Source organism: Camelina sativa, chromosome 14 (genome assembly GCF_000633955.1).
Source record: "Camelina sativa cultivar DH55 chromosome 14, Cs, whole genome shotgun sequence".
In the NCBI taxonomy this organism is placed as follows: Eukaryota; Viridiplantae; Streptophyta; class Magnoliopsida; order Brassicales; family Brassicaceae; genus Camelina; species Camelina sativa.
This window is the reverse complement of record NC_025698.1, coordinates 13,986,089-13,999,697: the sequence shown is the minus strand read 5'-3', so window position 1 is coordinate 13,999,697 and position 13,609 is coordinate 13,986,089. Positions and strand designations below refer to the sequence as shown.

Genomic DNA, 13,609 nt, shown 5'->3' with positions numbered 1-13,609 from the left:
ATATGCGAACCCTAGAAGTAAGACGCTCTCCCATAAGTGTATAGAAGTAATGCTGGAGGAGATATATATGAGTTGTTACTATTCCAGTTCCAACAAAGATAATAATTACCTTTTCGACTTCGCGCTTGATCAGACTAGGAAAAGGTGAATAAAACGTGGTTAACACATAAGCAATCCCCATGGAGAACAATGCCGGTAGTGATCCAGCCAAAACTGCACCAATTGAGCCAAGTAATGCATAAAGCCATTCTGGAGCATTCAACTTTATAAGTTCCCATATCACTGAAGACGAACTTATATCTCCACCATTTGAATTTTTATCAGTCTTCTCTTGGTCTTCCCTGAAGCTAGAAGTCCTTCTTGAGCTACAAACTCCTCTTGAACTAAAAGATCCAGCTTGAGATCTACAAGATTCAGACATGACTGATCTCAAATTTTCTCGAGGCTCTGTGTCTTGACATTTCACAAGAGTTGGATAATGTCCTCCTCTTGATATCAGTTCTGAGTGGCTTCCCGTTTCCATAAATTGACCATCTCTCAATACAAAAAATTTGTCAACATTTCGAATGGTGGATAATCTATGTGCAACGACAATTGTTGTTCTTTTTTGCATGACATTATCAAGTGCTTGTTGAACAATCTTCTCTGATTCGACATCAAGAGCGCTCGTTGCTTCATCTAAAAGTAATATCTTTGGATTTCTTAGAACTGCTCGAGCAATTGCAATCCACTGTTTTTGTCCTCCTGAGAGTTGAGTCCCTCCTTCTCCAACCTATATTAATGGTTCGACCAGTGATTAAATAAAGAAAAAATATGAGAAGATATATAATTATGAACAATTAGATAATTTACCTGAGTGTTGTAACCATTAGGTAATGATTTAATGAAAGAATCTGCGTTGGCTGCTTTAGCAGCTTCTACAATCTGAACCATACTTGCCTTCTCTTTACCAAGAAGAATGTTGGAAGCTGGTTCTTGACTCACTAATCCCATCTGTTCTCTCAACCATTTCAGCTTCAGGCTCTTTATGTCATTTCCATCCAATAGAATCTCCCCTGAGTCAGGTTCATAGAATCGTTGAACCATAGATATGATTGTACTTTTACCTGAACCACTTGGACCGACAAATGCAAAAGTCTTGCATGAACGTATTGTGAAACTAAGATTATCAAAAACCATGTTTGGTCTGGAAGGGTATGCAAAAGATACTCGATGAAACTCAATTTTCCCAGCTAGATTTTCCAATGTTGTCCCATTGTCTAATCTTTCAAAACGTTCAAGATTGTTGTTTCCTATCATTCTAAAAATATTTGCAGCAGCAACTCTGCCTTTGGAAATTGCAGATAAGCTAGGCACGGCTTGACCTAAGGCGCTGCAATTGTAAGAAAATGATATGTATGATGCAAGCTGATGATATATCAAGAAAATATCTAGGATGTTTTGGACTTACAATCCACTGTAAATGACATTGAGGATCGTTGTGAAGGCTTTTGCTCCGCTAGTTTTTCCGTGGCGTACAAGAAGACTTGCAAACCAAAAAACAAATGCCCAAGCAAAGAACAAGAGGCTATATGTTAATCCAACTCCTAAACCTTTAGCAAGACCGCTCCTTTTACTGAGTTTTGAAGCTTTCTTGAGAGAATTTGAGTAAGATTTTACAGCTTTCTCTTCTCCTACAAATGCATACACTGTTCTCACCTGTGACATGACCTGATAATCCATAGAATTGTGTTAAGAACCGAATAATAAAACGATCCTGATATTTTAATATGTTTGCTTTGATTTCCCATTTTTTAGCATGTCATACAAACATATTTTGTGAAAAAAACTGAAATGTTATTATGGTTCCTTTTTTTTATAATGAAAACTTCTTTCACACGTAAACACATATATTAGTTTTTAAAACAAACCTCTTCCGCAACTTTTCCTGCATCAGCATAAGCAGCTTCACTCTTCTCTGAAATTGTAGACATGACTATAGCATAGCCTCCTCCTGCAACTGCTATCAATGGAACCACTCCTAACGTGAGCAACATTAGTTGCCATACCGACAAAAAACCAATCACAAATCCCGCAATGAACTGACATAAGTACCGCAAAACATGGCCAGTCTGAGAAAAAGAAAACAAGAAAACATTTCATCTAGTTACAAAGTTTTTGTTTCGTCCTTATAATTATTAAAAAGGGTTACCTTATCGCCAATTGCATCTTGAACCAAGATTGCGTCGCTTGAGATATGGTATAGGAAGTTTGAATCTCTAGTTTCCGTATCGAAGAAAGTACTATCTATTGGTAAGATTGATTTGAGATAATTTATACGCAATCGTGTTGTTTGTCTTTCCCCTGTAGTGCATCCAGCAAGCAACTCCTGCCAATACACCATTTCAATTAAAAACATGAAAAACAGTTTTTAGTACCATTATAAAAAAAGCACAGATCAACGTAGCTAGACACGTACCTATCCATGCTGATACCAAATTGAACAATCCTAGGTAGACCAAGTACAGAGCATTCTTGAACCAAAAAAAAAAAACAAATAACAAAAGTGTAAAGCAAAAATCAAGACGGAGAGAAAGAGAGAATATTAGCGGTTAATTAATTCTGAAGAAACCTGTGAAACGCGGGAAGATATGGCTTTAGGATCTGTTGAAAGACTTCCAAGAGAATCTAGCATTCCACCAAAGAACACGAAAAAGAGAGGATCACAGATCTTTTAACTACTGTTGCTGCAATCCAAATCCACCACCAGTGCATCCCAAATTCAACTCTCATTGTCTCACAAGTTCTTTTAATGGGCTTGTACATTACTTTCCCTCAAATTAAAGATGTACAGAAAATTTATATACATGTCTAGAAAATAAAAGCCTTAGTGATCACTTACGTAGTAGCATGGCATTACAACAACCTTGGCGACAAAAGGTTTCCATCGAAGAAGAGGATTACCAGATATGGAGCTCCGAGGTATATTTTCATTGATTGATCAAACTTTTGTGACTTTCTCATCGTACAAATATGATCTCCAAATTGCTAAAGTAAAATGTAGCCATGAAAATAAAATACTAGTTGGAGAAAAAAAAAGAATTTCAATCTAAAAGGAAAAGAAATACAAAATATAAATGGGATAAAGATGGCATGTAATATCATAAAATGATAACGTCGAACAATTTTTTTCTGTATTTTCTTCACTGCAGAAGCCCCAACGTCGTTAATAAATTCATCAAACTTTTATATTTCTTGATAAAGCATTAATCATAGAAATAATTAATGCTTTTTTGATTAAGTGTCGTTGGTTTTAGAAAATGGAATAACACAACCAAAATTACTAATATACCCTTAATTAAACTAACACAAATTACTAAAACTGAAAATGCCAAGTATTGAAAATATTACATCAACATACTACATTAATGATGGATATCAATAGACACAATATGAAGAGTCACTTAACAATATATATTGGGTTAGTCACAAATCTGAAAAAGCAACAAAATGGCAAATCCAGTGCAAGTAGAAGAAAATGGAGATAAGCAAACTAATGTCAAAGTGGTGCATGCTTTTGATCTCAACAAAGTCCCTGAGGAAGAAGAAGACTTTCATTTGAGCAAGGAGATTACTGATGTGAAGCCAAAAGTGGTGCATGACTTTGATCTCAACAAACACTTCATTGCGGAAGGAGAAATTCATCCTGACAAAGAGATGCAAGACATGATTCTGACATTCTATAAAATTTATTTTCCATATTATTACTAGATTTTGCTGTTGAATTATCTACTAGTGGTCTCTTCTTTATATGATCACCAATAAGTTATCCTATGGTTTTTTCTCCAAATAATAAAAAAAGAGAAATCCAGTTTCTAAATATCAGAGGTTCACATATCCATACCAGAAACAAGCAACAAAAAACAAATGTTTCAACGATGAAGCGATCAAAGTGGTTCACGTAAAAAGAAATGATCTTTTACACCTTTCAATGGCTTCTTTGAAGTTATACACCTTTCAATGGCTTCTTTGAAGTTATCTTCATCCATTGATAGCATCTTGGACTTAACTAAATCCCAAAATTTTCAAGGAAAAAGAGAGATGAAAACAAGGAATCACAAGACAAGTAAAGCTTGCTAACTGGTTGCTGAGTAACAAAAGTGAGGATACCTCCATTGTGGCATTTCACGCTTCAGGTAGCATCTAAGCAACATTGCTTCAGTTCTTTTCTTATCTGTGACTGAAAATTGGCCGGTCTAAAATATGGAAGCAGTAAAGAAGGAGTCGCAAGAACCTGGAAAGAATATATCTATTCAGAGATATATTTGCCATAGTACTCCAAAAACCTGGGATTAGAGTATGTACCTTCTTGTTGAGACATCATGATAGCCTCTTCTCTGCAAAAAAACAGTCGTACCTTTGATGTGAAACAAATATTGGAAAGAAAGGAAATGGAAAATAGTCAAAACTGAAATCAGTAAGAATAAATCAACTGCAATTCTTACTGTGATATTGATGCAGCGGTTCATCTTGCAAAACATGTCATTTGCTAAACGCTGGAATACTATAAACAAGGATGACGTGATTGAACAACCAAACTGAAATTACCATCATCATCAAGCTGCAACTAAACAAAGCTTCAGACTTGAGATCAGATGTAATTTTTTAAAAAATCTTCTTCAAGTTAACAAGAATACTAACCTTGTTCTCCAACAAAGTGATCTTGAGTTTCTTCATTTTCGTTTGCTCCTGATCCAAAATGGAGAATATGGATTGACATCAATAACAGTACATATAAATCAACTAAAAAAAAAATTCAGCTTACCTTGGTCTCCAATGTGATCTTCATTTTCTTCATACAATTCATCGACATGTAGTTCTAAAATATCAGCAAATGATTCATCTGTTGGATTGACGTTGAGATTGATAAAGATGGTACTTTCAGATGATGCTATAATCGTTACAGCTGGATCTACATCTGCTTCCATTGTTTCCTCACCCACAAGAACGTAGCCACCGTCATCTCTTAAACCTCCATATTCAGAATCATGATCATCACTATTCGCTGGAATGGTATTCAAATCAAAGGAATGGTTTGTATTTTCTGAAAGTGAAAGATTTAGATCGAAGTTAGCCATGGAAGATGATCAATCAAATTCACGTTACTCCAAATATAAAGAATTGTGAAAATATTTGAATTTTAATTGTTGCCTCCATTAGCTTTCTTCTTCTATGAATTTTTTTCCTTTCCCTCCACTTCTATTCATCGTAGTCATGGAAGTATTTAATTTAGTAAAAGTTGGTAATTGAAATTGGGAAGAATACTAAAAGGCCAAATTGCAATGATTAAATGAATTAGAATCTGTGAATTTCATACACCATCGATACCATAATGGTCTATAGATGCTGAAACCAAATTAACAAAGGTCTAGACATGAGAAGATTAAAAATCAGAATTAGAATAAGAGGATACAAAGACAATACCTTTCACCTCTGCAATGACTGATAAAGCATCACAACCTTCTCAAAGAATCCAATGAGAAGCTCTCTAAGTCATACAGATGGAATCCTTCTTGCCAACTCTCTTTGCTCACCAACTCGCCGCCGCGCTTCTCCGTCTCCTCTGGATCCAGAGAGATTACATAAGTAGAATCTGTGAATTTCATACTATATCGATTACCATTCCAATTTATACAAACCTTGCTCAATGTGCTAAGTCTTCCTCGTAGACTGAAAATCTTCTCTGGTTTTTCCAACTTATTGTACTTGATTCATGATTTGGAGAAGCCAACTTTGAAATAGACTTTGGAGCTTCTCTTAAATCTTCCAACAAAGCACCTGCAATTGCTCTTCTAATACGCATACTCGGAGGCGGTGAATTGCTTTTCTTTGCCTGCAAAAAATCAAGATTTAAGCCATTGTTAAGTCTCTCTACAAAACCCTTTATGCTTAAGCCAATAGAGAAAAACACAGAGCAAAATGTACCAACTGAGGATTTAAAAGGAGTAAGAAGAACAGATGAAACAGAGCTCTTCGTCATCGTCTCTATCGCAAACACTTCTGCTTCACGGAAACTTTGGCCGATAAATCCTCTCAAAAGCACAAAATCAGAGGATTTTTGCAGATTGAAAGTTCACCAAAGAAGAAACCATCCTTAAAGCCATAATCGAAGCTAAAGCCTGGCACGAAGCTCAACAATCCCTTGTCAATTTGCATAAACCTCGGACGCTTGCAACCAATGAACCAAACCAGCAAAGCTCTCTTGTTTTATCGACACCGCTTGGACCAGATCCTCAGAAAATTGTGGACTGGGTTGGATTATCAAAGATGCCTTAGGTTTCTCCCTTTTTGAAGGTTCAAGCTCCCATCGATTCACGGCGTCAGCTTTATCGACCGAAGCCATGGCTTTTGAAAACAGCTATGGAGTCCGCTCTTGGTTTTGATTTGCTTCAAATCAGCTCGCACTCCCAATTGCTTATCTCCCTGATGAGATCAGTTGAAGAATCAAGTGAATTGAGATCTATGTTTCTTAATCAACTAATCGGTGCAGACAAAATAAATTGGAGTTGTGACTCCATTGTCGTAAAGAAAAAGATATAGAGAAGAAAAAATAAAATAATTTATTGAATAAAAAAGAAAACAAAAAATAACATGGTAAATTAGTTTAATTTCAGAGGTTAAAACAGTCAAATTGTTTGTTTTCTTAATCTACTCAAAAAAGTCCAGAACGACACTTATATGGGATCGGAGGGAGTAATACTCCCTCTGTTTCATAAAGGATGTCGTTCTGCACTATTTTTTTTTGTTTCACAAAGAATGTCACTTACATTTCCAATGTGACTTTTCAGATCAAATTACTAAACTTAAATAATTAAATACTCATTAAATAAGGGTATATTTGTATAGTTCTAGTTTTTTTTAATTTGTGTGTCTTGTGTCAAAATGACACTCTTTATGAAACAGAGGGAGTAGTTATTGACTTCAGGAGAGTCTGAAATTGTATCATTAGCCGTTTTAAAATAACAATGAATTTTCTTGATCTAAGCATAGTTGCTGGATCTTAAAAAAAAAAATCTTACCAATTAATATACGTAGTTGGCTAAATTAATTGATGACGACTAGTTCTCTATTTACTAACTGTCCATTAGAATTGTCATTACCTTAACATAATTGAGTAATACTATAAAAATATTATTGTAAATCTATATAATAATACCAAGCTGATCAATAAATGTCAATAACAATTACGATTAGTGTGGAAGCAAATGACTGAATATATCGACATCAGATTGCATTGGCTTGGATGCTAGAGAAAGAGGCAACTACTGGCTGCCCTTGTTTTGGAGGGTTTCCGGCGGATGATCAAGGTCTTGGAAAGATAGCTATTATAGTGGCAGAACGACCTAATGGAAGATATCAATTTTGAAACTTCATCCATTTTTTATCTATGACATGTTTATAAACAAGATAAAAATTCCGATAAAGAAGAATTAGGTAGAAGGAAACCATTAACTTTCCTAAAAACAATGATCCTAAGGTGAACAAAAGGTTAGTTTCTTTACGTTGATTCTTTTATATTTTTATTAAAGTTTTGTATGAGTTTTAACTACTAAAATCAATCATTAGATTCAATGCTTGATGGAGAAAGTATAATCTCTTTATACCTCATGACTATTGAATTGAGAAAATTGGACTTTAGTAAAGAGAAACTGATTTCTATACAAAAATGATTTATTTGTAACTGTTTTTTCGTTATGTTTTGTTCAATTTTTGATATGATGTTGTTATTACCTCTTATAGTCTCTACCAAAAAAAATTGAGTTATTATGACAAATTTAGAGATGAAAAATATTCGTCATAAATCTGTGACAATTTTTGTTATGGTTTTGTGACCATTTTTATCTATCATAAATTCGTAGTTAGTTTGTCAAAATATTGTGATGAAATAAATCATGACCAAATATTGTCACAATTAGTGACAAAATTGTAACCACAACTGTAAACTATATGAGTGATAGTTTGTGACATTGTAGTGACTATTTGTTAGTAACTATAATATATATAAATGAGTCTTAACTAGCTGCAAAATATTGTAACCTTATTTGTTTGTTATAAGGTAATCAGTCTGCCGCATACATTATAGTTTGTTGTTTGGCTTTTATTTTGTTTCAAAAGTGAAAGTGAGGTTTCCCTTTAAAAAAAAAAGTAAGCTTTTACCTTTTAGATCAGTCGTACTTGATGCAAAATGAAAGGGAGTTTTCTTCCTGATCTAGCTAGAGCTTTTCTTTTTATTTTACATAATTAATTAAGACCTCTCATGTAATTAATAAGACTTCATTTTTCAGAATTAGAGAACAACCAAGTGATAGCAACTATACTGGAACTGGACTAGTCTATTTTGAGTAGGTCATTAATTAATAAATTCAGCAAATTTGTATAATTCACCCCAACGACTCTATACCCTCGTTGTTCAAAAGCCGAAGTACAGTTTCCGATCAGCCTCCGGTAATATTAGTTTACAATCTAACAGACGTGCCAGCTATTTTTGCAAGTCGTTGAGATTAACTTTCTTTTATCAGATTTTTATGGAACAAAGCTGACAAAAATGTATATATATACAATAATTTTAAAATCAATGGATATTGTTTTCTGGTTCAGATTTTAGAATTAGTGAATTAATTAAAAAGAATAAAATGAAAGACAATTTACATATTTAATCCACTAAGATTAACCGACTTGATTAAAACTTTCTTCCCCATATAAGATTTACCGTCTTAAAATCTTGAGAGTTGAGAGCACGATGCAACGCCTTGGACGATACGCAATAAAAAAATTATTTTCCAGGAGAACACCGTCGATTCGATTCGCCGGAACCCTAACGTCCAATGACACTTTACATAGTCGGGTCATGGGGAGTGAACGGGAACGATCGAAGGTTACACCTGTGCTGGACAAATGGCTGAAACAAGGGAACAAAGTAAACCTTACGGATCTAAGACGCCTCATCGACGCCCTATGCGTGTCTCAGCGATTCAACCATGCCCTCCAGGTCTCAACTTCTTTCCCTTCTCGTTTTCAATTTCTTCTGAGATTATATTTACTAGGACTCAGACCCCCCGCGAAGTATTTAAGAAATAAAATAATTTAAATTTAAAATTTAAAAATATACATTATGAAATTATTTGAATTTAAAATTAAAAAATATACATTATGAAATTATTTGAATGTAATAGAATGGTTTGAATACAAAAACTGTTACTAAAACACAATCATCAAAATGAAAACTTATAACAAAAAATATTATGTAGAATAAACGCAACTTTGCAAAACATATTGTTTAAAGTATTATAAATATAAGATATTTTTATGAAGAATTATGGTAAAGAGCTGCAAAAAAAAAAAATTATTATGATGAAGTGATCTTTACTGAGAATATTGAGCTAATAGTTATAATGAGTAATGTAATTTTCTATTAAATAATTATAATTATAAATATATTTAATAATGAGTGAAACAATATCAATGGAAAATTAAAATACACAACTCTTAAGAACAAATAAAATAAATTTTAAATATTAAAATAATTTTTAACGAAAAGTGATGATAAATAGACACAGCTGTAAATTCTATACTAAGTTTTATTAAATTTCTATATTACTATAATCATTTCTAAAATTTTAGTTAGATTATAGAATAACATTGAATATTAGATATTAATATTCAAATTATTTAGATTTAACATAAAATGAAAAAATTGTTTCAACAACAATGATTTGTTAGTTATTGATGAAGAGACAAATATATAGAGAGTTCAAAATATATGACTATTTAAATAGACACACCTATTAAAACAAAAAGTTGTGATGAAAAAATATAAATAAAATATAGTGAAAAGACACAACTCTACAATGAACAAATACAACTGTTTGAGTTTTTTAAAAAGAACAAATAAAACCAATTTTTTTACAAAAAAGTACTACGAAAAATCTCAACTGTTGTTCTTATTTATTCAGATTGTTATTATTATTTTTAAATATTAAAATATCTTTTTAACGGAAAGTTAAGATAAATAGACACAACTGTAAATTCAATATTAAGTTGTATAAAATTTCTCTATTGCTATAATCATTTCTAAAATTTTAGTTAGATTATAGAATATATTCAATTATCTAGACTCAACATAAAATAGAAAATTTGTTTCAACAAACTTGTTAGTTAGTGATGAAGAGACAATATAAAGAGAGTTCAAAAAGCATGATTATTTAAATAGACACACCTATTAAAACGAAAAGTTGTGATGAAAAAATATAAAGAAAATATAGTGAAAAGACACAACTCTACAATGAACAGAGACAACAGTTTGAATTTAAAAAAAAAACAAATAAAAACATTTTTTTATGAAAAGATACTACGGAAAATTGCAATTGTTCTGTGTGCACTTGATTATACCTACAAACTCATATAAACTGCTTTTAAATAGAAGACTTCTTTATTACCATATTCAAAAGTCAAATCCAAAAACTTATTATATAATCCATTTAACTCTTCGAAAAAGACTCTAGATATAAAATTAACTAAAAGTTGTAAATTAGATTCATCATTCCAAAAATCTTTTGTTAAATCAAGAATTGGAGGAATCTCTTTACTTTTAAAAAAATGAATGCTAGAGAATAATTTAGAGAGCTGTAAAAACCGTTGAGATTGAAATTTTATATTATTTGGTGTCATGGGAAAAAAAATGAAAACAATTCAAACAGACAAATATATATAGATTTCAAAAGATACGAATTTTCGAATAGAAACATCTCTACAATGAACAATTACAACTTTACAAAAAAACCATTACAATGAACAATCGCAACTTTGTGTATGACACACAAATTAAATTTTCTACAGATTTTTTTGGAACATTATCCAAAAGGTATGACTGAAAAATACAACTTTGGTGGCATTTATTCGGATATCTATTATATATAAGTATTTTAATTAATTTTTAATATAAAATTAACTAAAAGTTGTAAATTAGATTCATCATTCCAAAAATCTTTTGTTAAATCAAAAATGGGAGGAATTTCTTACTTTTAAAAGAACGAATGCTAGAGAATAATCTAGAGATCTGTAAAAACCGTTGAGATTGAAATTTTATATTATTTTGTGTCATGGCAAAAAAAATAAAAACAGTTCAAACAGACAAATATATAGATTTCAAAAGATATGAATATTCGAATAGACACAGCTCTACAATGAGCAGTTGCAACTTTACAAAAAAACCGTTACAATGAACAATTGCAACTTTTTGTTAAACACATAATTTAAATTTTCTACAGATTTTTTGGAAGATTATCCAAAAGGTACGATTGAAAAACACAATCTTTGGTGGCATTTATTCGGATTGTTACCATATTGAAAAGTCAAATCCAAAAACTCACTATGTAATCCATCTAACTCTTGGAAAAACACTCTAAGTATTTTCATTAAACCTTTATATTTAAAATTAACTAAAAAATGTAAATTAGATTCATCATTCCAAAAATCTTTTGTTAAATCAAGAATTAGAGGAATTTATTGACTTTTAAAAGAATGAATGCTAGAAAATAATTTAGAAAAATGTATAATCCGTTGAGATTGAAATTTTAGTTGATTTTGTGTCATCGCAAAAAAAATGAAAACAGTTCAAACAAACAAATATATATAGATTTCAAAAGATACGAATGTTCCAATCAACAAAACTTTACAGTGAACAGTTGTAATTTTTCATAAATAACCGTTTCAATGATCCATCACAATTTTTCAGAAAATATCCAAAAAGTACGATTGAAAAAACGCAACTGTTGGTTGCATTTATTCGGATTGTTATTATTATATAGATTCCTAATAAATCTCATAAAGGGGTTATATATATCATTGTTATTGGTGATGTGTTAGGTCTCAGAGTGGATAACTGATCGAGGTATTTATGATCTAAGCTCTAAAGATTTTGCATCACGGCTTTATCTTGTTGAGATCAGTTCAGGGTTGATAGAAGCAGAGAATTTCTTCAAAAACATTCCTGAAAACATGAGGGACGACTCAGTCTACAACACTCTCTTATACTTGTACACAACATCCAAGACAACACGGCACGAAGCCGAAGCCACTTACCAGAAGATGAGAGAGCAAAATATGCTATTGAAACCTTACCCTTACTATAATATGATATCTCTTTATGCTCTTCTTGGAGAAAGACACATGGTCGACGAGATCCTGAGACAGATGAAGGAGAATGGAGTAGAGCATAACAAGAATCTCACGGCCAATAACGTTTTGAAGGCTTACACAAGTGTACCCGACGTGGAGGCAGTGGACAAGTTACTGATGGAGTTAGAAGTTGAAGACGACCCACCATTCTCATTGGCCTGGCAAACGGGGATAAGCATTGCAAAGGCTTATTTAAATGGTGGTTCAAGTAAGAAAGCGATAGAGATGCTGCGTAGAACAGAACTTGTAGTTGATACAAAGTCTAAAGACTCAGCGAACAAGGTGTTGATGGAGATGTATAGGGATGCTGGAGCAAAACACGATGTGTCCCGCCTTGATAGGTTCGTCTATCCGAATAGTAAAAAGGGAGGGAACATGAGAGAATATAAACACAAAGGAAATGACGGAGGCAACTCTTACTACTACGGCAACTCATATTACTATTTCGGTGGTGGTGGTTGTGGTAGGTATAGTGATGGTGATGATAGTGTTGGTGGTGCTGATTGTGGTGCTGGTGATAATGTTGGTGGTGGTGATAGTATTGGTGTTGATGTTTGTGGTGGTTATAGTGGTGGTGGTGATAGTGTTGGTGGTGGTGCTGATTATGGTGGTAGTGGTTGCGGTGGTGGTGATTGTGGCGATTGGGATTGAGAAGAAAACCAAGTAGAGAGTGTGGGTAAGTCATATAGATTATCATTAAAATAATATATGAACTTGTTATTAGTTTTGGGTTACTTTTACTTGTCTAGCATATTTTCCCACCAAAATTAGATGTTATGGGTTTTCGGTGATATGATAAGAGTTTTAATTGCTTAGTATGAATATGATGGTTTAAAGGGTGCCATAATATTCAAGATGGTGCATTATTACAAGCAACACAAGCGATCTTTTGGACCCTTTACAAATAGTCACAATCATAAGCAAATATAAGATATAACAGTCGAAGGATTGTGGAAGTAAGATCGCTTGTTTGTTTCCGTTTCAAATTTTTGTATCCAATTTTCGAAGGAGCTGAGGTAAGTGAATCTGCAAATTTATCGGTTGGATGAGCCAAAGAGTGATCATATCCTTGTCGAAGGGCGAATGATGTCAATTTCCATTGTATACCCGCAACCGAAATAATCGGTTCTTATTTTCTCTTTGATATAATGTGATACATAATATATAGCGAACATATGGTTTGGTAATTTGTGCTTGATACAAATAACAAAATCAACCAGGCGACCGATGGCTTAGTGATCCCTGATCCGTATGGCATGTAAAAGTTTTGAAACTTCTGAAAAAAGTTCATAATGTAGGAAACCAAAATTTCATTAAATATATATATATAATAGGGTGATTTACTCAAATGTTATCCAAATTAGGTAATATTACCAGAATTTACAAACAAAGA

General features: G+C 32.7%; 1 protein-coding gene and 1 pseudogene across 1 annotated transcript; one reads left to right on the top strand and one right to left on the bottom strand.

Annotated features, from left to right (window-relative positions):
• LOC104743578 overlaps positions 1-2,695 on the bottom strand; it is an 8,838-nt pseudogene extending 6,143 nt beyond the window's left edge.
• LOC104743577 (putative pentatricopeptide repeat-containing protein At1g28020) lies at positions 8,780-12,867 on the top strand. Its single transcript, XM_010464641.1, has 2 exons — positions 8,780-9,028; positions 11,905-12,867. Exons 1-2 carry the CDS (start codon positions 8,780-8,782, stop codon positions 12,865-12,867), a joined length of 1,212 nt encoding a protein of 403 aa, XP_010462943.1.

What these genes read in the sequence shown, in the direction of transcription:
- LOC104743577 (XM_010464641.1), top strand. Translation starts at nt 8,780, where the DNA reads ATGCAACGCCTTGGACGATACGCAATAAAAAAATTATTTTCCAGGAGA. An exon ending in GATTCAACCATGCCCTCCAG is followed by an intron (nt 9,029 to 11,904) that starts GTCTCAACTTCT and finishes GTGATGTGTTAG; the next exon opens with GTCTCAGAGTGGATAACTGA.